Source organism: Procambarus clarkii, chromosome 89, assembly GCF_040958095.1.
Source record: "Procambarus clarkii isolate CNS0578487 chromosome 89, FALCON_Pclarkii_2.0, whole genome shotgun sequence".
NCBI lineage: Eukaryota > Metazoa > Arthropoda > Malacostraca > Decapoda > Cambaridae > Procambarus > Procambarus clarkii.
This window is the reverse complement of record NC_091238.1, coordinates 7,315,372-7,341,464: the sequence shown is the minus strand read 5'-3', so window position 1 is coordinate 7,341,464 and position 26,093 is coordinate 7,315,372. Positions and strand designations below refer to the sequence as shown.

Genomic DNA, 26,093 nt, shown 5'->3' with positions numbered 1-26,093 from the left:
CCTGACACGCTACCCCGCCCCTTTGAGGAAAGCAAGACAATTGTTGAAATGGAACATTCAACCAACGAGCAGAGTCACATCAGCCTGACATTGAATGAGTCCCTATGTTGGTACCACAGACTGAAGCGAGGTACCTAGAGAACCTGCCCAAAATGCAGTACTGTACTTACTCTTAATTGGCCATCCTGATTAAATGTCTTGAAAGCACTCGAGATAATATCTTGCAGCATACGTTTCATTTCGTGGTTGCGGGTGAAAGCCTTAACAATTGTAGTCCCTAAAATATCGTCTGACGAGTCACTTGATATACTATCATTTGTAGGGGTTGAACTTCGCGATTTGCTGCACACTTTCTTTCTACAACCATTAATTAAAAAAAATTATTATGCTATTAAGGACATTTGGCAAAACTACACCTTTTAAAATAGTAAATCCATATAAATAATTCATGTACCATTAATTTAAATATAAGAAAGACAATCTTGTTAGGTTTATGGGAGACAACAATAAAAGGAAACAATTACCCAAGTGTAGTTAAGAGAATGACCTAGACACTTGTGGTGTCCCACCTTCCCAGTAATCTGTTGTACACTTTACAACTACTTTGGCATCCACTGCCTTCTCACTTACCTTATTCCAACCATCAACTACTCTGTTTGCAATGAACCCTGATATTTTTGTGGGCACTTGTGTTTATTTAGGTTAAATTTATGACCTCTTTCTTGAAGTTGCAGGTTTCAAGAATTCCTTATTTGCAAATTTTGTAGATTCCTGTTACTATTTTATACGTACTGTAGTAATCATATTGTCTCTTCTGTCTACCTACTAGCTTTAGCATATTTAACACCTCAAACCTCTCCTGTATGTCTTAGTTGCATTTCTTTGCACCTTTTCCAATTTATTGATATGCTTCCTGATATATGGCCCATATAACCACAGCATATTCCAATTTTGGTGAAAGTCATGAACAATTTCTTTAACCCTTAAATAGCGCATCGCATCATATGATGCTTTGGAGTACTACGCAAGATTTAAACGGCCCGCGGATACACGGGGTTCACCACACCTTCATCAGGGCTCTTGTAAACAGACGCCATTTTTTTTTTTTAAATCGTGGGCCAAATTCCCGGGGGTTAGGGGCCTCAGTATTGAGTGAGCTACCAAGCCTGACACACGCAGCATGAGCTCACAGCACTGCTGTTCAGCTTGTGACCACAGCATCGCCTAAAAATGCCATAATATACTTGTTCGTGCTATTATGTAGCGATGATATTATTACAGAAGACCCCTGACTGATAAAACTGACCAGGGTTCTGATAATAGCAGGATTGTGGTGATATTTAGCGCTGTGCTCCATGTTGGGAGGAGTAATGCTGTGGGAGGGGAGGGTAGTGGCGTTGTCTTCCGACTGTGTGTGGCCACCTTTTATTGACTGCACTCACCATACCAGCTTAGTGGTTCGCTATGGTGAACACAAATGTAGATACTTATATATAACGTGTGTATAGAGGGTATAAACAGCAAGAGGAGAAGGTTGGGAGCTGCCATTTTGGCGAGGGCGGTGGCATCGTCTGCACGACTTATGTTGTTTACTGGTGACCACGATGGTCTTTGGGCACCATACCAGTTTACTTGTACAAGTACATGTATAGTGAATGAAACAGGTAGATATTTATATATAATGTGTGTATATAGCATAACACCACAAACAGTATTGTTGGAGGAGAAATATTAGTGGGTCTGGCCTTGAGGGCGGCAGCCACCAGCCGACTGTGTGAGGTTCTACGTCTTTGTGCCGTTACTCACCATACAAGCTTAGATGTACAGTTATGGTGAACAAAACATGTAAATACTTATATATAACGTCTGTATATAAAAGCAAAAACAGTATGGTGGGAGGAGAATGGTGGCAAGTCAGGTGAGGTGAGGGAGGGAGTGGCAGCCAGTGGCGGGCTGCCACTGCCACTCAGCATACCAACTTAGTGGTTCGTTATGGTGAACACGAATGTAGATACTTGTATATAACGTCTGTATATAGTGAATAAAAGCAAAAACAGTATTGTGGGAGGAGAATGTGGGCGAGTGAGGTGTTGAGGGAGTGAGTGAGTGGCTGGCTGGAATGTGGCGGTCACTCCTCGTTACTTTCCGACTCATAATAGCAACTTAGTGGTTCGTTATGGTGAACAAAACATGCAGATACTTATATATAACCTGTGTATATAGTGTAATAACCGACAAAGTATTTGTTCACTGTTTGATGAACATAATTGAATCAACAATATGCACACCATAATTTTGAGTACAGCAATGATTCACTCATTTTATTATATAAATATATCACACTACACACTATTGAATAATATTACAGCAAAAAACTACGAAAAATCAATTAAGAGACATTGAAATAATTCGGTAATTATCTCTTTGTGGCAACTCCGGCCTGACAGCTGGCGAACAACAGACCGCCTGGGACGCACGCTGAGTCAGCGCCTGTTTTTTCTCAGATTTCCCCGCCCTATAGCAGGCAATATATGCCACTTACGATTTTTTTATTATTTTCCCATAATCAGTGAACACAAATTAACAGGTTAGGAAGAAAAATTTTTTTTTTTTTTTTTTTTTTTTTTTTGTATGTGCCTGTGGGTCTCAAATGGTATATAGCCATGTGCCATTTAAGGGTTAATATTTCACTTTCCATGTATTTAAGTCATTTTGAAGTTGGAAAGTGCAGTATATGCTCCTTGCACACCATTCTTTATGTAGTCCTCTGGTGATATTCTACTATCCACAACCACCCCAGATCACTTTCTTTGCCAGTTTTTTTTAACATTCTTTCGCATAAAATGACATTTATTCACATTGAATTCCATCTGATAAGTGTACTTCATACATTTATTTTGTGCAGGTCATCTTGAAGGGCTTGACAAGTGTTAAGTCTCTTGTGTTTCCTAGTAGCTGAGCATCATTCCATATAATGGAATGGATTAAATACTATAAGAACAAGACTGAATGAAAATGAAAAGAGATACATGGTAAACAAGAAATATGCCTGTTAATATTTTAGCAGTCCAATGTTTTAGCATCATCCACTGTGTTATGGTAATCAATCTGATGACAAATTTAATTGTCATTTTATCTGCAAGTTTACAAACTTGGTGTCATAAACCATTATTTTTGTGTCAAGGCAACGCAACTCTTTTTGGACATGGTACACAGTACAGGAGTTCTTATTACCCTCCTGCTCATTCTCTCGGAGCACAGCAAGTTCTCCGAGCCTGTCTCCATAACTAGTCCTCTGAATTCTTAATTCAGAACTAGTCTTGTTCTAAACCTCTATTTTTTTCAAATTTTTTTGAACTGGCTTCCATTGGATTAGGCAGTGTAAGGGGAAGGGGATCTGCTCATACTCCTCCCCTTAGGCGTTCGTCTAAGTGGACAGTGGTGCTTCTGGCGTATTGGGTCTTTTTCCGCAAGGCAGTCCAGATCCACAGGGTAAACTTCTCTTGGTTGGATTTTTGCTTCTGCCAGTTCATGGCAGATGAGGCAGTAGGCAGGAATTGTTTCCTGTGGTTTGGTAGGCCACAGGTGAATCTGCTTCGACGTGACATTTCCAACTTCTGATTTATGCAGTTCACTTTCAGACTGCAAGGTTCACATTGGATGCCCTTGTCCTGTACGTACAAAAATTCCAGTGGGATTTCTGTGCGTAGTTTTGCTTTCTGTGAACTCCAGGTTGGAGAGTTTTACTGTTGCATCATTCTCCTCTTAATTCTTATTCAGAACTAGTCTTGTTCTAAACCTCTGTACTTTTTTCAAGCTTCTTTGACCTGGCTTCCATTGGATTAGGCAGTGTAAGGGGAAGGGGGATCTTCTCATTCTCCTCCCCTTATGTGTTCATCTAAGTGGGCAGTGGTGCTTCTGGGTGAGTGGGTCATCTCTTGGCTGGCCCTCTCATGCTTCATGAGAGACTTCATGCTCAGGCCCCTTAATAGTTTCAAATTGCTCCATTAGTAATGTCTATTAAAGTCTAGTTACCATCTATTTTGGCCATGAATCAGACTGTCAAGTGGGTTCCTCTATTCCCTCCATTTTTTAAAAACATCATTCTTTTGTTTATTAATGATTCTTCTTGTTAGTGACAAGTTTCTTAGTTTCTTTGTCCTGTGATTGCCATTTTTACTTGACTGTTGCAAGTAACTAGTTTCCAGTGTCGGGGCCATCTTTCTGGTCACCCTCTTTTCTTTTTCAGCTTCTTTACATCTTGTCAATTTACTACACTGCCTGTTTTCTTTTGTAAGACATACAGCCATGATACAGAATTTTTTAGCCTTCCCTCTTTTTGTTGGGAGTGTTTGGGACCAGTGCCAAGGAAGTTGATGTTCACAGGTAAATCCCTTTTAAGTTATCTTAAATGTGTTTCTCATTTGGATTTCCTGTACAGTATTGCCAGTGTGTTGCGAGGTTCCTTACATGAGGCATCGTGCAGTCGCTGAGGGAAGTTGGCCACACCACACACGTTTCTTTATACTCAAAGCTCTATTTTTATTTTACAAGCAATCCATTACATTTATATTAACCCCTGTACTGTACACTTTTGGGCAAAAATTTTATGGTGCAGTTGTTAAGGACAATTTTTTATGTTTTTATAAATGTTGGGGGCTGACGGCTGAGTGGACAGCGCTCGGTACTCGTAGTCCTAAGGTTGAGGGTTCGATTCCCAGCCGGAAACAAATGTGCAGAGGTTCTTTCACCCTGATGCCCCTTTCACCTAGCAGTAAATCGGTACCTGGTAGTTAGACAGCTGCTACGGGCTACTTCCTGGGATGTGTAACAAAAAGGAGGCCTGGTGGAGGACTGGGCCACTAGGACGCCATGCCCCAAAATCATCTCAAGATAACCTTCAGTTAATGTCAAAATTTTTCCTAACTCAACTATTTTACTTTCAAATCCCAAAGAGTGATAACCTTATAAAACCTTAAAGTAATCCCTTATTGACACTTTTGCTGCCTAATGCCACATATTCTGTCATAAGAACAAAATAAGGAGTGTGTGGGATGACGCAAACAGCGTCAATAATTTACAAATTTGTAAAAATTCCATTTATTTTCTGAATACTATTGGACTTGTTTTAAAATGAGCACCAACTCCTTCCTATACTCTATATACCCCACATGGCATCCTGACCCCACCGTGTGGGCGCCCACCAACGCTGGAGGCTCAATTGTTCATGACCTCGCTCGTGATAACCGCGGCCTTCCCTCGAGTCGAAAAGTTTCCCCCATTCTGGTTATTCTATCTCAGGTATTTTTGTTACCCGTTTTATAAACACTGCAAATTGACTTCTACTTGGATACTGATCAAGAAAAGAGCCAGTCTATGACAAAAGCATTGAACACGTACGAGGGGAAAAGCTATTGAGTTTTCGTCGAAAGTATAGGGAAATGAGACTTATGTTCTTATATACAAATATCCCTTTACAGCATTCTATTGTGAACAATTTGATACCAAATTGAACAACATAGCACAAAAATTGAGGTCAGAAAACTAAAAAGAAGAGTATAAACATTTGTGGGTGGTGACGAGTTCCAGGGCACCGCTAGGGCTACCTTGAGGTGCATGGCGGGTCACCCGCCAGGGCAACAAAAGTGTTAAAAAAAAGAAAAGTGGTGTTTTGTATCACTGACTTTGTGGCTGCTTCCCTGATGGTGGTGGACAATTAAAATTAGCTGACAATTTTATCATAGTGCCACTGCTCTCTGCGTCTCATTAGTGGGGAGGTCAGGTTTTGGCTCATGGTCACCGATAGCCCTAAAAGAACTCCACGACTGATGGCACCTAGTAGTTTGGCACTGTATCAGCATTGTAGCTTCAGGGAGCCACAAGGGACTCACCCCAGTAAAGCATATAATGTAAGAGTTTAATGATTGTCTTTTAACTTTGTGGCTGCATACACAATCCTATGACTCTTGAGAGGTGAAGTGCATTATTCATTGTGTGCTCAACACATCATAAACTGAATCCTTCCATCATTAATAAGACTAACAAACTGACAATTAACAAGCATGAACAAATGAATAATAATACTTAAGCATATGTAGTATTATCCATGCTATTATGGATACCATCTTACAGTATTCCCTAAGACAAAATAAACCCACCTTTGGTGTCTGCTTTTTTTCTTGCATGCATGTCTTGAGCAAAACTTCTTAGCTGCACACTGACAGTCTTCGGGACTATCTAAATGTCTTTCACATTCTATGCTGGAACTGTAAAGCAAACCCAGAACATTTTAGATAAAAGTGTCACAACATGATTGAAGTATATTGTACAATACATTGCTCAGAAAATGGCAAATGAACAAAAGCTGGGAGAGATACTTGAGAAATACGTGACCAGTGTAGTATTTCTCTGGCTTCTTAAGTTCCAACACCTACCTACCTGTGCCCCTAGGTCCCTACTCTCTCACCTGGAAAAAAAGACAGCCTGTCCCTTAGACTAATTTCTGGTACTTTCTGGTCTCATCAACCATTCTTATGTACTTTGTCTTGTGCTTTACAAAGCGATGGTCCCATTACACACAGAAATCACAATAGTGTGATGCATCAAATGAACAAATCCACAAGGGCCGTGATGAGGGGCTTGAACCTACGTCCAAGAGGATCCCAGACTCGCCTTGGGGAAATTGTGTAAAATCCTAGTTTGTGTCTCGGAGAGACTGTAGGATCCGTGGTAGGTCAAGTTGAACTCCCAGTTACAATTCTTTTACCATGTCATAGCTCAGTCGACTAAGGCGCATCTGGGAACCTCTCGGACGTAGGTTCGAACCCTCATCACGGCCCTTGTTGATTTGTTCATGATGGTCCCACACTGGAGTCGTATATTCTAAGACTGGTCCATCATACACAATGAATAGTATTCTGAAGGATTACTTGTTCAAGTTCTATTTGGCCATCCTAATATTTGCAAGTACTGCACATGATGCCTGCAGGAGAAGGCTGCAATCAAACAAACCAACTACCAGGACCGAAGGAGCAGAAACCTCTGCGCCAGAGGAGAGCATGAAGCTCACCAGCCTGACTTCCCAGGGGCCAATGCAAACAGAAAGGGAGCCCCAGAAAAACAAACCTGAACCAAAGGGGCCACCGCAAACCGAGGAGAAAGAGATAGGAGAGCACCCTGTCCAAAGACCAGTACGGCTCAGGCAGCCATGAGCAGGCCAGAGGTGAAACAAAGCACGAGAAAGCTTACGGAACAGGGCAGTAGTGACATCCACCCCAAATGCAAGCAAGAGCAGCTCCACCAGCATCACAATACGAGACGACAATATTGGGCATTAAGAGACGGTTCTGAAAAAGCCAAGAAAGAAAAGACAAAACAACCCGACCAGAAATAGAAGACAACCTACGAAAAGAGAAAATGGCGAAAAGAACGCCAGGAAACTTCATACTGTCGCCGAGATGAAGTTCACACAAGGGACACTATTAAAGAAGCCGCCTGATCACCAAAGAGATGGTGATAAACCTGCGTCAAAAAGACCAGTCGTGAAGACCAGATCATAATTTTCTTTAAATGATCAACAACAGTGAACAAAGATAAAGATAAAAAGCCTACTGGGCTTCCGATTTGGCTACATTAATTTTGAAACCACCGTGACTACAAGACTCACTCTCCAGAGACCCTCTATAATTCCATGTGAATCCCACAATGCATAAATTAAACATACCAGATTTCTGATGGACGAGCGTCAGGGTTATCAATAGCCGACACAGTTGACAATCTCGATGGTGAGCAATCTTCAAAAATGGGTTGGGTGATGGAGGAGAAAATAGAAGCAGGCGGTGGCATTTGATGCTTGACTTTACGATTATTTAACACTTCACTCTTTCTGTAACAAACAAACAAATTAAGGGAAATAGAAAACCAGGAACAAAATAAAATCTAAAACCTAAAATGGAGCAAAACGGTTTGATACAAGTCTCCCAGACTGGACAATACAACTACGTAATTCCAATACCTGTAATTTAAACATTAACGTTCCAATGGTGCTTAAATGCATCATCCATCTAGAAATTCCCCAAAATTATTTTTAGTTTGGAGCACAGCCCACACAGCTTATCAGGGAACCAACCAAAGTATCAGAGGAACCAATAAAAGTATCAGAGGGACCAACCAAAGTGCCATGGGGTACAGAGCTTTTCACTGTACTTGGACTTTGAGTGACTGTCACTCTTTGCATTCTATTTAACAGAAAATTAAAAACAAATGCCCACTTTGTTAATGCTACTGATCTTATCTTTTTTATCACTCGTTGTCCACACTTATCATGCTCTTGCAAAGTCTGTGTATACAGTATCTGCATTTTGTTTTTCTTCTAATGGTTTCATGATTGTCATAGTGGTTGAGTAATTATCAAAGACAGGAACTTCCTGCTCTAAATCCATGTTGATACGAGTTGTGAAGTTCATTGTTTACCATAAAACTGGAGATACGATTCCTAATCACTCGTTCAAAAATTTTCATTATGTGTGATGTTACTGCAACGGCCTATATTTTTTTTCAAAAGCTTTGCTACCTCCCCTGTGTAGTGGAGCTATATCTGCTGACTCAAGTGCTTCTGGAATCTCTCCTGTATCCAAACATTTCTCCATATTACACTGAGAGCACTCATGCTACTGGTACTTTACATTTCTTCATGAATATTCAATTCCACAAGTCACAGCCCAGAGCTGAGTGCATGGGCATATTGTCAATTTCTTTTTCAAAGTTTCAAAGTCTTGTGTTCATGTTAATATCAGTTATATTGTAAGGGGTTTGGATATCATTCATAAAGAAGCTGTCTAGATCTTCAACTTTCTTGTTGTTTAATAGGGTGCTAAACATAGCCTCATATGGATCTTTTTAGGATTTCACAAATTTTGTTGTCTTCTATGAATGAATCTTCAGTTGTAAGTCTTGGTTCAATACTGGCAGAGGTGTTTGATTTTGATTTTGCATATGTGAAAAATATTTTGAAATTGTGTTTCTCTTCTATAGTTTCCTGTTCCAATTACAATTCATCAGACTAGCATTTGCCCAAAAATGATTTGCATATTAGTGGCTTTATTTTATATGCAACCTCTGTATCTACAAATAAACCACTGTTGTATGTTCATATGTATATTTAATGAATAAAATTACTATATTATGGTGAGATCCACCATTAAGGCAATGTGCCTGATCAGAATAATGTGACTAATGGAAGGACACAGTTACCAAAGATGAACATGTTGTAACTTACCCGCCTGATGGAGTAGCAATAGTGACATTGAGCGAGGGAAGCAAAGGTCTTGCTGTTGGCTTGTGTCCTGGAGTGGAAATTGTACTATTGTGCGAAACCAAAGGCATTGTACCTTTCTTCCTTACTAATGGAGTGGCAAATGTTTCATCACAGCGGCGTTTCACACCATGCCTCTGAAAAAAGCAGTATGAATAATTAAAATTTACAGAATACTGTACACATACATAACATAAATGCATGAATCATCATTAGTGCATCTCCCAGTCTTAGTGTGAGGGAGGCATCAACCAGGAGACAAAAAGGTGAGATACCAGTACAGTGTAGTAGGTGTTTATAGACACTGTACGAGCTTGTTATCCCAAGCCTGCTCAACAGTGGGCTTTGCACCAAGCCCACTTGACAAAATCTGAACAAAATTGAAATTTCTGCCATAACTTTGGCATATCTGGACAGAAGTCCAGATAACCAGAGATTAGGTTAAGTAAATTTTCAAGAACTACACATTTCAAGATCTACAGTATCAAACAAGACAAACTACTAGAAGGTAACCTGACATTTGTCTTAAATAATATTTTTGATTTATAGGTGTGGAAATTTGAATTAGTTGTGGTATAAAAAAAATTGCAAATATGGTAATTTTTGGACTTTCATGGTTAAAATTCTGTTTATCCACATGTCTGGCTTATCCAGTGAGGAGATCTCTTCCATATAGACTGGATAAGTGAGCTTAAGACAGGACTGTATTAACATTTAAAGTGCAGTTATCATACGTTCATTCACACATACAGTAATGAGGTTATCACAATACATTGATTTACACTATTATTGTCTGGGTTTTACACACCAATGATGCTAATATGGATATAATAGCTCTATATGGTAGTAGTGAAATTGACTTTGACACATGAAGAATATCCTGTTATAGTTTCATGATTGCTTACTATGCAAATGTGGACGTCGCCAGAAATGTTACTATGCCAGTGCGGTAATCATCATGGTTTGAAATTTAATTTTTATTACATGATATGTATATCATTGATATTCATATTGTTTTCACAACTCCACAGTTTTAATGAAGTAAACCAGGTCAACCAATTATTTGAACATAATAATAAAGGAACTACAGAAGGCATACTGGCCCATACGAGATAGCATCAATTTATACTGTATTGTGGATATAAACAGGACCTGCCTCGTATGAGCCAATAGGATTGTACATAAATATTTTTTTCTTTTTTCTTTTGCACACAGGTGGACAAAGATCTAAAACCGACACAGCTATGAAGAGAAAGAGTCGAAGCCTCCCTGGTGGGGGAAAGGGGGAGGACCAGGGTGGAAAGAGTGGCCTTTCATCAACACGCAACCACTGCGCTGAAATTGCATTCATGTATATAAATGAAAGGGGGACGCTAAAACAGCCCACCTAAGACTGTCAACATGTTGGGGATGAGGGAAACTAACCACTCAGTGGCAGGCATTCCAGGTGCAAAATGAGCATCTAAGCTGAATTGAACAAAGTTTGAACCCCCCTTTCATAAGTACATGGTGGGGAAAGTGCTAGCAGCCACAGAAAAGAACAATGATTTACAGGGGTACCTCGGTTTAAGAATTTAATCCGATCCTGGAGAAGGTTCGTAACCGGAAAATTTGTAAACCGAAGCGATTTTCCCCAAAAAGAAATACTGTAATGGGAAATGAATTAATCCATTCCCGACGCCCAAAAAACTTCACTTCAAAGTAAATTTTATACCTAATTCACCCAAATCTTCACTACAAAAGTATGTTCAAGTTATTACTTACCCTTGCTGATGACTTCTGTTAGCGTATGGAAGATGGTGAGGAGGGGAGGGGGAGGAGAGGTGTTACTGTTTGGAAGGGGAGTCCCCCTTCCATTATAACATAAGGCAGTCAAGATTTCTCTGGAGTGCACTCTCTGGCACGTTTTGCTTGCATACCACTAGGTCCTGGTTGTGGCTCACTGCTTGATTTTCTCACATGGAAACATTCCATTGAAGATTGTTTTTCCCTTCTTTGCAACACTTGTCTGTAGTGAGCCATCACATAATGGCCTCTTAAAACACTATCACCCACTAACTCCTTGTTGTGTATCCAAATTAATAACAACTTTTCCACATCCTCAAGTATTTGTATTCTTTGTTTCGTGATTGTTGAAATGCCCTTTGCCACTTTAGCACTCAAAATGTCCTTTTTCTTGGTAAGTACAGTGCATATCGTTGACATGGATTTGTTGTACTGCCTAGCTAGTTCAACAACACGAGTACCATTTTCATGCTTACGAATGATCTCTTGTTTTACCTCTATGGTCATTCTCACAGGTGATTTCTTGCCGTGAACCTTACCACTGGCTTTCTTGGGACCCATGGCGAGATATATAATAACTTATGGTCAAATAGCCAAAAATCCGAAAAGAAACTAAATCCTTGCGAAGAATTCAGGCGGGATAGTCACTGGGCGCGAGGCACTGGTAAACTGAGGTGCGATCGCTGTGCCACCACACGCTAGGTCGCCGTACGCGTATCAACAAACTCATATCCCGAGGTAAAGTTTGTATCCTGATTCAAATTTTTCAAACAAATCGGGCTCGTAACCCGAAAAGTTCGTAAACAGGAGTGTTCGTAAACCGAAGTACAGGTACCCTGTACACAATCCTAGCCGACCCTTGGTAAAAGAGCAACGCCCTAATATGTACAAGGAGCAGGGTTAGGCATTATCACAGCAAGACAAGACAATACGCAACTAACTACTACACTCCCTCATCAACAGGCCTACCTGTGGAGAACTATCTGGAAGTGAGGATGCTCAAAAAGGAAAAACCTCAACACCTTAGCATCTATCCCAAGTAATTACCTAAGTGTAGTTACAGGATGAGAGCTACGCTCATGGTGTCCCGTCTTCCCAGCACTCTTATCATTTAACGCTTTGAAACTACTGATGGTTTTGGCCTCCACCACCTCACCTAACTTGTTCCAACCATCTACAACTCTGTTTGCAAAAGTTAATTTTCTTTTATTTCTTCAGCAACTTTGTTTAGTTAGTTTAAATCTATGACCTGTTGTTCTTGAAGTTTCAGGTCCCAAGAATTCTTCCCTATCAATTTTATAAATTCCAGTTACCATTTGAACGGAATGATCATACTGCCTGTGCAGGCAAGGAGTCACAATAACGTGGCTGAAATATGTTGACCAAACCACACGTTAGAAAGTGAAGGGACGACGAAGTTTTGGTCCGTCCTGGACCATTCTCACAATCGACTTGAGAATGGTTCAGGATGGACCGAAACGTTGTCATCCCTTCACTTTCTAGCGTGTGGTTTGGTCAACATCATACCGACTCTCTTTATCTTCCTGTTTTGCCATATTTAATGCCTCTAACCTCTCCTCGTAGCTCTTGTCCTTCAGTTTTGGGAACCATTTAGTTGCAAGTCTTTGCACCATTTCCAGTTTGTTGATGTACTTAAGATATGGGCACCATACAACTGATGCATATTACAATTTGGTCTAATAAAAGGTTGTGAACAATTTTTTTAGTATTTCACCATTCATATATTTAAAAGCAATTCTGAATTTGGAAAGTATAGCTAGGCTCCTTGCACGATGTTCTTTATGTGGTCCTCAGGTGATAGTTTTCTACCTAGAACCACCCCTAGATCCTGTTCTTTATCAGAATTCTTTCAAGATTTCTCACAATTTTTAGGTTGTGTGAAGTCTGTTCTCCTATTCCACATTCCATAACATGGCATTCATTCACATTAAATTTCATTTGCCTGGTTGTGCTCAATACACTTGTTTTTGTCCAAGATCCGGATTCACGAAGCAGTTACGCAAGCACTTACGAACCTGTAGATCTTTTCGCAATCTTTGGTGGCATTGTTTACAATTATTAAACAATTAATGAGCTCCGAAGCACCAAAGTTATAACAATAGCAACAGTCGATTGGGAAGTTTTCATGCTTGTAACCCGTTTAATAAATGTAACCAAAGGTGTCAAAGATTGAGGAAAGATTTACATGTTCACAAGTCTTTGCGTAACTGCTTTATGAATCCAAGTCCGGGTCTTCTTTAAGTGCATGACAATCGTCTAAGTTTCTAATCTTCCTTCCCTATTATCTTAGCATCATCAGCAAACATTTCATATAATTCTGAATTCCACCTGGTAGATTGTTTATGTAGACAATGAACATTACTGGTGCAAGAACTGAACCCTGTGGTACTTCACTCATGACATCTCTCCAGTTCGATATATTGCTTCTAATTACTGCCCTCATTTTTGTCAGAAAATTTGTCATCCATGTTAGAAGGTTACCTGTTACTCCTCCAGTATGTTCCAGTTTCCAGAACAACCTCTCATGGGGAACTCTGTTGAAAGCACTTTTTAGGTCTGGATACAGGCAGTCACCCCAGTCATCTCTGTCTTGTAAAATCTCTGCGTCTATCATAGAAACCGAGTAAATTTCTTACACAGGATCTTCCAGATTGAAAACCATACAGTCTGTCTGTCATTATATCATTTTTCTCCAAGTGTTCTACCCATTTAGTTTTAATTATTTTAGTGGGCCAGGGTAAATGCAGGCCAATTAACTACTTAGGAAGAGAACCCAGAACCATAATCAGTTAAATACAAAGCACGGGAACCTGCAATGCAGACAACATAAAGTATAGCCATGAAGGAGAAAGGAAATAATATAGCAAAAGCAACATGGAATGGTAATCAATGTACATTCTTGTCAGGGAGGTGTGTCAAGCAGGTTAGCAGTCAAGCAGTCAAGCTACTAAACACCACCCATCAAAACAATAGGTCATGCCATACCAACACACCTGCCAATGCACACACTTTTGAAGTTGCTCTATTCTATTGGAGCATTGATAGTGAAGATCTATAACCACTACTGAACTGGTGGTGTTCTTTATGCAGCTCTTATGAGGCTTCTCACATAGTGGGAGAGGTCAACTCCAGCCTAGGAAGTATAAAAATCATAACATACCTTGACAGTGGACAAGGCTTGAGGTTTCAGTCTGATATTTTTAGCGTGCTCAGCAAATCGTAATGTATTCGTTGTCTCATACTTGTTGAAGTCTGCGGGGTTCACACAAGCAATCATTGCAGTTTGGCAGTTTCCACTAAGAGAATCTTTAAGAAGTCTTGTCAATATAGAGTCCCTGAAAATATGAAAAAACATATCTAATATCATCAATACCATTTCACACTAACATGGGTTAAAGATATGCACACATGATTATTAAATTCGCAATAATACCCAAAGACATGCATATCAAAACTGAAGAAGGTCCAGATATTATCACCATACCATATTCATTAAACATGCTTAACCTGTTGGCCGAGAGCGGTGGTCAGGCCCCCCTGGTCGTGGGGATTCAGTACTAAGAAGTTTCTAGCTAGTTTGAAAGAGGCCCTTGTTTCATGCAACTCTGCAACTCTCTTACAGAGTTGCTTGGCAGGTTCAAGGTTTCACTTTCTGTGAACCTTCCAGTTGTCTAAAATGTTTTGCCAACTTTCCGGATGCTTTCCCTGTGGTGTGGCGGAGTGTCACTCGCTCCCTGCACCTCTAAAGGTACCTAGATTGTGGCTCCATCCTCAGTAGGCCAAACATATTTCCTGACTGATGTGACCCACCAGTATGGAGCCATCTCAGCAAGATGGCTTCCAGTAACCACCATGGGGCTCCCCAGAAAGGCAGATAAAATGCAAAAAATCAAGACACTCGCAGAAAAATAGTTTTGACAGAACACCAAACAAAACTCAAAATTATTCAAACAAGCAAATTATCACCTTGCTGCTTTCCCCCTGCAGTGCTAGTCTACCAGGGGTCTGGGGCCACCCAGCCCATTACACTCCTCTGGTGCTAAAACCTCTCACTAGTTCATTTTCCTCAGTAACTGGTTTTCTGTTGTCATAGTTAAGCATTGGCTTTCCTAAATAATTACTTTTTGTGCATACTTTATCAGTCGAGTCTCTTGTATTTTAATCGACTTGAGTTGGTGGTTTTAGAATTAGCATCCCTGGTATGCTGTTTAGCAAAGGTTATAAGCAAACACTTATCTTCTCTGATGCTGGCAATTCCTCCCTCAGGTGAACTAGTTTTAAACTTTTTCCATATCTCAGGTGGTGCAATATGCAAGGCTCGGCTGAACAATTGTTCCATGAGCACTTTTGAATTGTAATGTCCTTGTGAGCTTTCCTCACTCCACCACGGCCAGCAACTTTGGTATGTAGCCCCAGTAAGCCAATTTTTGTATTTTATATAGTCTGGAAAAATTAAGCTAAAAACCAAACTTAAATATTCTTAGGCCTAGTATAGCACATGTATGCACTATATTAGGCTTAAGATGGCTAGGTTTCATTAGCATCAAATAGAAAACTTTCAGTCTGTTCAAATTCAATAATACAAAAGTCTACTTTCTCCTGAGCCATCACGACATTTGTACTATCAGCCACATAATTACTATAAGCATATACTGCCATTTTAGAAGGCAAGGCTGTGTTATTACCAATACAATATTTTGTGGTGCTTGGTTAAAGTATCTAGTGAAGCTATAATGTACTGTCATGTACTTTTGTACACAACATTATAACTTTTTGTGGCTGGGAGGATTCAACTAAATATTCAATCACGACTACTGTACATATCCAATCACGACTGGAACCTAAGTACAGTACGTGTAATCAGATTGGAGGAATGTCTAAGAGTACTAAAATTGTATCATACCTGTAAGGAACATGAACAACTGTTATGCTGCTTAGTGCAGACAGAACCTTTCCTAGTGTTAGCAAGCCTTTATTAATGTTGACACCTTCAGTAAACTCCTGTCCCGACGTCTGTGCTCGGCCAACGCCCTCCGCTCCAGCTAGGTCGACGAGCTTGAGGCATCCACAATGCTTGCCATTCTGCAATGATCCCCCCAAAAAAGAAAGCATTGAATGTAAAGAAATCCCCTTTACTGGGCATACTCAGTAGCTCAACAGTGGTTCCGATTCCACAGAGACAGCCACACAATTACCATGTTTAGCCATTTTCACTTAATTCTATGACAGGTTCACCAAAATAAGACAAGAGAAGGAAGGATAAGTACACATCTTTCTAGATTGCCAAAAAGCTTTTCATGCAATTCCTCACAAGAGACCATTGCACAAAGTGCAGAGACAAGCAGGGATAACAGAAAGACACTGGACAGAATACGGGAGAGAACTATCACAATATAGCACCAAGCCATAATGACTATATAGACCTTGGAAGGGATTAGGATAAGGATTTGGGATGGAAAGGGGAAGAGGAATGGTGCCCACCCACTTCGACAGTTGGAGATTGAACATCGACCTTCATGAAGCGAGACCGTCGCTCTACCGTCCAGCCCAAGTGGCTGGGCAACTGGGTATAGGAATATTTGAACAAGATGTCCTGGGATCATTACTCGTTTTAATTTATGTAAATGATCTTGCAGAGGAAGTGAGCTCATACATGTTGATGTTTACAAATAATGCCAAGTTAATGAGAAGAGTAAGAAGTGAAGAGGACTGTAGGGTGCTGCAAGAAAATTTTGGCAAACTTCAGGAGTAGATAAATGGTTATTGGAATTCAGTTCAAATAAGTGTAAATTAATGAAAATAGGTAGAATGGATGAGAACTGTATTTAATTACATCATAAGGAAAAGAAAATTAAACAATAAGAGAAATAGACATTGGAGTAGACAATCCCAACATTAACACCAAAAGCTCATGTTGAGAGGATAACATCAGAAGCATGTGGGAAGTTACCAAACATAAGACGATCATTTAAGAATCAAAACAAGGAGGCTTTCAAGTCCATACACACTGCTTACATGAAACAATAACTAAGTATACCAACATGGAATACCCACCTTGTTAAGCATAAAGACAAGCTTGAGAGTTTAGAGGTTTGCAAGTAGGTTGGTACCAGAATTCAGAGGCCTCACCTATGAGGACAGGATGAGAAAACTCAGCCTCACAACTTTAGGAGATAAGAAACAGAGGGGATATGACAACTATGTAAAAGATCTTTAGGGAAAATAAAGTGGATAACGGAAGGCTATTTAAACTAAACTAATTAGAGGTAGGACAAGGGGGGGATAAGAATGGAAGCTGCACATGCAATAGAGTCGAAGAGATGTCAGGAAGTTCTCATTCCAGGTAACGATGGTCGGCAAGTGGAATGCATCGAAGGAAGAGATTGTTGAAGCAATTCCATCCACAACTTTTAAGACAAAATATGATGAAAATGGTAATGATTAAAAAGATAATTAGCACAGCAGGAATAAACAGCTAGGTGGCAGGGCATAAAGAGCTAGATCTCACTCCTCCATCGTCACTGATAGGTAAACACTGATAGGCAAGTTAAGCACCAAGCTTCTGGAATTGTGCAGGCCTACTGAACAACACTGGCTTTAGTACCAGAGACAGCCAGCTACCAGACTTCTGGACTTGTACGAGCCTACCCATCACCGGGACCATAATCTGGTGTGCTCGGAGACAAAAGAAGCAGAGATCTAAACAACCCGATAACGAAATAAAATGACCAGATGATACCATGCAGGCAAAGCAAAACAAGTTATGTATCTTGATGAAAGAAAGGAAAGACAGAACTAAGGAATGCAGTATTTTGCTTGATGCCAACAAATCAAGCACTAGTATACCAGTGAGCAAGCAGAGGGCAGCTCAGGTCACCCCAGGGTTCCACCTGCCTCCCCAACTAACACACTGCCCAAAGCCCCCACGGGGAAGTAGGGTTTAAAGGGGGGCAGGTATGGGGAGCTACCAAGGCAACTTGAAAGGAGAAGAAGAAACCTTCACCCAAAAAAAAGCAAGACAGTGCCAAGGCCAACCAACAAACAAAGCAAGACAGTGCCAAGGCCAACCAGTAAGAAGCAGCAGTAGAGTATAGTACTGGGCATAACTGACATTTCACAAATAGCCACAACAGAGAGGACATATAAGAAAAACACTTACTTTTAATGTGAGGTATATAATAGCATGGGAGCGTGAAGAATGCTGATTCATCGTCGTTGATCCGACACTTCGTAATTTATTCCCCTTTTCTAGAAATATTAGCCCTTCCTCAATGCTTTTTATTTCCTTCTCCACCATTCCAACTGCTGACATACCTTTGATGCAATTTAAGAAATAAATTGTACCACTGTTAAATTGTCATAGAAAAATAATCATATATTACACAAGCCAGAACAGCACAGCACTTTGAATTTGGAAGCAAACTTTAAAGAGAATACACTAAACAAAACTTTGGATGTTTGCTATACAGTGGTGTACGGCAGGTGTGGCACGTGCCTCGGGCGCCACTTGAAGGCGATGCCACAAACAGGTCCATTAAAGTCAGACTAACAGTCCTAGGATGGTAAAAAACTAATTTTTTTTCATATGTATGATCTGTCTATGATTATCATGGGCAAGAACAAGAAGCACTGCACAGTGTTAAACCACTGCAGTAGTTTAACAAATGCTCCCCAATGCTACCTCATTATACAGCCATTACAATATCAGACGATCCTAAAAATAAAATAAATCGGCCAGGGCTTACCTTGAAGAGGGGGAGAAAAAGACAAAGAACAGACACAGCTACTCAGCAACAAGGTGAATCAACCAAGAGACATTTACCAAGCAGCCAGCATCCTGTTATAGCACCAAAAATCTCCCACCTGAATATTCACCATGGAAGACATTGACAAAGAAGGCTAACAAGAGCCATTAAGTTGCACACAAGAGCATAAGGATAAGCCTCAGGATGGCTAAACCAGACGACATGTCAAACCATCAGGAAAAAGCAAGCCGGAGAACAAGTGACCAACATCACAGGATTAACAAACAGTGCATCCACATGAGCTCCTGTGGAGTATGCAAAAATGACAGCACCTCCAATGGAGCAGGGCACGATGCACCTCCAATGGGGCCTGGCACGACCCACCTCCAATGGGGCAGGGCATGATGCACCTCCAATGGGGCAGGGCACAACCCACCTTAAATGGGGCAGGGCACGACCCACCTCCAATGGGTCCGGGCACGACGCACCTCTAATGGGGCAGGGCATGACCCACCTCCAATGGGGCAGGGCACGACCCACCTCCAATGGGGCAGGGCACGACCCACCTCCAATGGGGCAGGGCACGACCCACCTCCAATGGGGCAGGGCACGACCCACCTCCAATGGGGCAGGGCACGACCCACCTCCAATGGGGCAGGGCACGACCCACCTCCAATGGGGCAGGGCACGACCCACCTCCAATGGGGCAGGGCACGACCCACCTCCAATGGGGCAGGGCACGACGCACCTCCAATGAGACCGGGTACGACGCACCTCCAATGGGGCCAGGCATGATGCACCTCCAATGGGGCCGAACACGGCCCACCTCCAATGAGGCAGGGCACGACGCACCTCCAATGGGGCCGGGTACAACTCACTTCTACTGGGGCCGAGTATGATGCACCTCCAATGGGGCAGGGCACGACCCACCTCCAATGGGACAGGGCACGATGCACCTCCAATGGGGCCGGGCACGATGCACTGTAATTGGCCAGCCAGAGGTGAAAGAAAGCCTGCCATCTTAAAGGAAGGGGATGAACATACATCAACCACAAATGCCAATAAGATGAACTGGGCCATGGCTGAATGGTTAGAGGTAACAGTGTAAGCATCAACAGGCCATCTAATGAGATCCAAGCTAGAAAAAACAACCACTGGAACAGACAGGAGAAAATGGCTGAAGAAGCAGGAGGCAATAGGCCTGTCAATCCACCCTATACTGCTCCAACGAAAGCTATAAATGTGACAAAACTAGTCATCTGGTCCCCTTACAGGTGACTATAAACCAGCCCTGTTGATCAAGACAAAGGAGAAGCCCCAGACCAGAGGAAAAGATACAGAAAATTCCACTGACACCAGTAAAAATAAAAATGCCTCCACACCACCCTAGCAGGGGGGAGGGGGACTAATTCCACAAAGTGAATGGATCCACCCGTGAATACCCAAATGTCTTCCATAGCCAACGGAATGATTCACCCACTGACCACTACTTTGAAATCAGACAAACAGGAGAGAACATACACAAACCCACCTACACACTCAGAACATGAAACCGCACGGAGTTATAATACAAAGTTAAGGAGCGATTGCATAAAATATGATCATTTATTTCAAATAATTAAAACAAACTTTTACAAATGGACAAATGTCACAACATTAAGACTGACTAAATTAGCAAAGAAGTTTCAGTAAAAACTCACATGATAAACTATGAAATACAGTAATTAACGTTTACATAATAGGCCTTACATGGTTACTGTCCAACCTTACTACAGATTTAGATGAACAAATATGCCTACCACAAATATTACGATTCACCATCATAATCCTACCTCCATCAGTTGCAGGTTTTGTTTCCAGAGACACTCTGGTTGGGCCCAAGAGGTCAAAGATGGCCTCATTGTAGACCTCCATCATCGAGATCTTGAGACTCCGCGAACCCTCAGTTCCCATGTCTTGTGACGGCTGATGATTCTCATCCTTGCCAAGGAGAGCCTGCATTGCTCTTTGTAAAATGCCTTCACCCTCCTGTAAGCAGTGTTGTGATATCAGCACCAATACTAAACAAATCTTACATAAACCTGCATGTCATAGATAGTATTAATATAAAGTAATTAAAGGTTTAGTATATACTAAACTTAATTTTAGCCTCCATTTTATCTTATCAATTAGGCAAATATGAGAAGTGAAACTAATGACAAAAAACTCACTATAGGAAAATTAACCCAGTTCATAAGACAAACTTAAATACAAATAAAATTAACCTTTGCAATACAGGGATTTGTGCCCATGGTGAATGTCTTTCCTGATCCAGTTTGGCCATATGCGAAATCTGTCGCATTGTGACCACTCTCTACTTTGGCCACCAGAGGTGCCACTGCCGTCCTATATACTTCATCTTGTGAGCAACTGTCTTGAAATACATCATCATACTTGAATATTTTATCAGCCCCATCAACCACTACCTGAAAAATTAAAAAAAAATTATTAATCAAATGAGGGACAGCACATATTATAAAACATCATGCCCCTCACTATATAACACAATGCCCGTCAAACACACACCGAAACTACGAAGTTGGTACAACGTTCGAACAAGTTTTAACACCTCCTAACCGGTTATAACAACCCATATAGCAAGTTGTAACAACGTTCTAGTACGTCATAAACACGTTAAGCCAAGATGTAACAACTTTATTATAAGTTGTAACAAGTGGAAAATAGACAGTTTCGGTTTGTGTTTCCAGGGCGTACATATGCACCTCCATCATCTGGATTGTTTTACAGCATAACATTCTACACCTGATCCAGATTTGCATGATATTTGAGTTTTTTTTTTAGAAATCTTCCCTTTTCTGTTTATCCAGAAATATTTGAATTTTTTTTAGTAAAAATATGTGCAGGACATTACTTTGCCTAATGATTGGAATTTCACAAGGATCCACTTGAAATCTGGACTTTTTTCTGAAACATTCAACATTTGGAAGGAAGATCCAGTGGTTAAATTCAGTCCGAAGTATCGAGGAATCTGTTGTAAGATCCGGATTTAGGTGGTATATAGGGATACTGTATTTACATTGATCACACCACTGGAGAATGCTGAGAAATCTTTAAAACTATAATGATTCAGAAATGTTTTTATTAATTACGTTCCAGAATGCAGAATGAGGGTAAGGATACAAGTGGAACCTCGGAACTCTTAACTTAATTGGTTCCAGAAGGCCGTTAAAGTGCCAATCTGTTTGTATCCACGGCCTCCTAATAGGAGGCAAGGAGGCCTTACCATGTATGTATGCTAAGGATACTACAAGAATCTTGTATACCTAATATAATCGATAGCTTATACATTACAGTATTCAGATACCTGCTTGTCAGAGGGATAAATATCCAAGATGTTTTTTGCTCCATTTTCTAATTCTTGTTGAAGAAGAGGACGTGTACGCACGTACACCTTCACCATTGTACAGGCAGTGCCGCCAACACCAGCAGACACCTGCAGGTTTCTAGGCGTCATAAACATGCTCCTGAAAAGTTTAAACAAAGAGATCTAATTGTCAGAAGACCGACAGGTTTCATATCAGCTATAAATATAGCTCATATTACAGTGCAGCAGGATTGTTTTAAGGGGACATAAAACAAAAAAAAATATTCATCCACATATGATATATACTGTAGTATAAAATGTTAAAAAAGTCAACGTTATTTGGCATCAGTGTTGTGAAAATTACATCCCAATATGCTAAGAAATGGATTTTATATGAATTAAAAAAATAGTGTGCAACTGGTACTGATAACAATAACACCTAGTTAGTGGAATTCATATTAATGCAGTGATAAAGAAATGCAGCACTTGTCCGACACACAGAGAAGAGTAGTAGTAGTAGTAGTAGTAGTAGTAGTAAGGATGAGTGGGTATGCAACTAGTGCCTTCTAGGATGGCCGATTGCCACCTAGACGACAAAATTTCACAAATAATAATGAGTAAGTACTGTATTTTACTACTGTAGTACTGTAAATACTGTTTGCTGTATTTTATTATATATCATATAAATAACTTTCCCAATGCCAATATTTCTTGTCCTCCATTTTTTTTTGGGGGGGGGGGGGGGGGGGGGGGAGATTTCTCCTTTGTTTCTTATTTGATTTTGTTGTGGCTTCTACATCTTGGAGAATGCATACCCGTCACTAAGTATGTGCAGTGTGAATGAAATTGGTCAACATGTAATTCAGCCACAGGTGGCAGAATTTGACTTAATTTTTTTGGGCCAATTTTTTCACAGATTTCAAACTATTTTCTTTGTCTCATTAGGTTGTTTTGCTGAATGGGGACCAGATTAGGGCTTTATCAGCTATTTAAAGTATACTTATATATCCCCTAACCCATTATAATTACAGTATACCTATATTTTGTTTTTTGAAGTTATTTTTTCTTACATTGACCTACAACTTTCACATACCTGTATTGTATTTCAGTACAAATGATTCGTCAATTATAGTACAGTATCTCTAAAATAGGAATTTCAACTTTGAGTCAGCATCAAAAAGTCCTTTTTTGACCAATTATCACCATTTTCACACAGTGTGCAAAGCTGTCTCTTCTAAAATGTCGTTACATGGATTTTTCATAAATGCCAAACTTTTGGAGTTGCATAATAAATGAACTAAACTAAAACTAACTAAAACTGTCCTTTACATTTTAACGTCGATTTGAAAATCTGAAATTTTCAATTTTTTATAAATATTATATATATTTGTTTCTTGGTTCTCATGTTACGTTGGTGATCATTTAGAAAAAGTTGGAGCATTTGCCATGTAGATTATGCAAAACAAAAATTGAAGGGGTTTGAGGAAGTTTGAGAAACATTTTACATCCCCTTAATTTAATATAAGAACTATATACAGTATTAAATTTCCATTAAAATCATTTCACAAACTTTGCATAGTAATATTATATTTCTTTACTTGGCAAGTGCTATTAAGGTGCTGTAAATTAACTGAAAACCACCATGATTACCTTCATATACATTATTTTTATTGATTTATTTATTTATATACAAGAAGGTACATTGGGTGTGTGAGAGTACATAACATTGTTTTTACAGTCTTACAAAGCCATTAACATGCAGTGTTTCAGGCAGGTCCTTAAACTAACATATGTTAATATGAAGAGATACATTGTGGCAAAATTTAAGTTCAACATAACTACAATATAAATTGACAGGGGGGACGATTGCACTGGTAAAGATGCATGTCTTAAGCACTAGTACTAATATTAGGGGAAGTGGGTAGCACAAGACAGTGGGAGTTTGAAGCACAGTTATCTTGAACTTTTCTCGAGTTATCTTTAGATATTTCGGGGCTTTTTAGTGTCCCCGCGGCCCAGTCCTCGACCAGGCCTCCACCCCCAGGAAGCAGCCCGTGACAGCTGACTAACTCCCAGGTACCTATTTTACTGCTAGTTAACAGGGGCATAGGGTGAAAGAAACTCTGCCCATTGTTTCTCGCCGGCGCCCGGGATCGAACCCGGGACCACAGGATCACAAGTCCAGCGTGCTGTCCACTCGGCCGACCCTCCCTCCGGCTCACAGGCTAGGAAACTTTGAGGATGAAATTAAGTACTCTTTGGTTTTACTTTTGAATAAGGCATAGATTGGAAAAAAAATTTGACTTATTAATTTAATTTTATTAATTTAATTTTTTCATGTCATTAGAGAGTGAGTGATATAGACTGGGTGCTTTTATTTGCATGGAGTGTTTACACAGATTTAATTTGACTCTGGGGACATCAAAGATATTTACCTGTGGTGGTGCTTATAGGTTCTATTACATCTGTCATGGAAGAGTTTCAGATCAGGATTAGCATTCAGGAACAACGATTTGTACGTGTAAATAGCACAAGAGAATGTATGGCGCGAATGAATGTGTGATTTACTTCCAAATAAAATGTAGTACTGTAGGTCTTTACTATGTTAAATGAAACCAAGCCCCAGGGATAATCATGAGTACCTTCGACTTAAAGAAAAAGCAGGCAGTTATGCAACTGTATAAATCTCTGGTACATTATTGTACTTGGATTACATAATTACACTTCAATTATTGTATCGAAGCACGGAGACCTCATGTTCAGGACAGCTGCTCTGGAGAAGGTGCAACACCAGGCAACAAAAATTTCTCCAGATCGAGGTAAGTCAACTCTCGTACCAGGAACGGTTGAGGGCCACAGGGTTAACAACACTTCAAGCCAGGCATGACAGGGCGGATCTCAGTGAAACGTTCAAAATACTGAACAATTTGGAGGAATGTTCATTCTGATCATTCTTCAAAAGGTCAATTATAATCAGGGTACTGTGGTCAAATTGTCCACACATGTTTCACACAACTCATTTTCCAATTCTTAATTGTATATACAGTATTAAGCTGGAATTGGGCTAGACTGGGGTGGGGTGGGTTAGGTTAGGGTTGACATTGTACCAGACACCTCACTCATGGATTTAAAAACCAGCACAATATGACGCAAGCCCCGCTAAGTCCAGCCCCAGCCCAGCCCCCAGCCCAACCCCAGCCCTCAGCCCAACCCCAGCCTTCAGCCCAACCCCAGCCCTCAGCCCAACCCCAGCCCAGCCCTAGCCCAGCCCCCAGCCTAACCCCAACCCCAGCCCCCAGCCCAGCCCCAGCCCAGCCCCCAGCCCAACCCCAACCTCCAGCCTAACCCCAACCCCAGCCCAACCCCAGCCCAGCCCCAGCCCAGCCCCAGCCCCCAACCCAGCCCCAGCCCACACAGCCTGGCCGCATATGGGTCCCTTCACCACGAGGATTCATGCTATGTAACTTAACATTTTTATAAATTTTGCAAGTATTTACCTACTTATTAGTTTCTTAAATTAAGGACCTGCCCGAAACGCTGCGCGTACTAGTGGCTTTACAAGAGTGTAAATACTATGCTATGTATCCTCACAATCCCAATGTACCTTGTATATATATATAAATAAATAAATAAATAAATAAGAGAGAGGCAGCTGCGTCAAATCACCTGCGAGGCTGCCCCAGCACCAGCACTGTCAGCGATGGTGCCCTTCACTGTGCCCCTGGGGCCACGTGGGACGGCTACTACCAGGACACAGGTACCCAGGCACTCCACCACCACCAGCAGGAACAGTAACAACAGCAGTACCAGCAGCAGCAGTAGCAGCAGGAGGAGCGAGGGGGCCGTTGGGAAGTGTTTGAACTGT

At 40.8% G+C, this 26,093-nt stretch overlaps 1 protein-coding gene across 1 annotated transcript; it reads right to left on the bottom strand.

Annotated features, from left to right (window-relative positions):
* On the bottom strand, window positions 1–26,093 carry LOC138359135 (chromosome-associated kinesin KIF4A-like). The gene is made up of 11 exons (XM_069317876.1): window positions 25,895–26,093; window positions 22,229–22,388; window positions 21,129–21,329; window positions 20,697–20,892; window positions 18,279–18,433; window positions 16,023–16,201; window positions 14,280–14,454; window positions 9,278–9,450; window positions 7,724–7,885; window positions 6,159–6,266; window positions 1–357 (listed from the first exon to the last, which is right to left on the bottom strand). The coding sequence occupies exons 2-11, from the start codon at window positions 22,382–22,384 to the stop codon at window positions 135–137; spliced, it is 1,728 nt and encodes a 575-aa protein (XP_069173977.1). The 5' UTR covers window positions 22,385–22,388; window positions 25,895–26,093; the 3' UTR covers window positions 1–134.

Excerpts from the sequence above, each read along its gene's own strand:
- LOC138359135 (XM_069317876.1), bottom strand. The coding sequence starts at position 22,384 with ATGTTTATGACGCCTAGAAACCTGCAGGTGTCTGCTGGTGTTGGCGGC. Across the intron at positions 7,886-9,277 it reads ATTGCTACTCCATCAGGCGG|AAAGAGTGAAGTGTTAAATA; the intron begins GTAAGTTACAAC and ends TGTTTGTTACAG. Across the intron at positions 6,267-7,723 it reads GCTCGTCCATCAGAAATCTG|TTCCAGCATAGAATGTGAAA; the intron begins GTATGTTTAATT and ends TTTGCTTTACAG.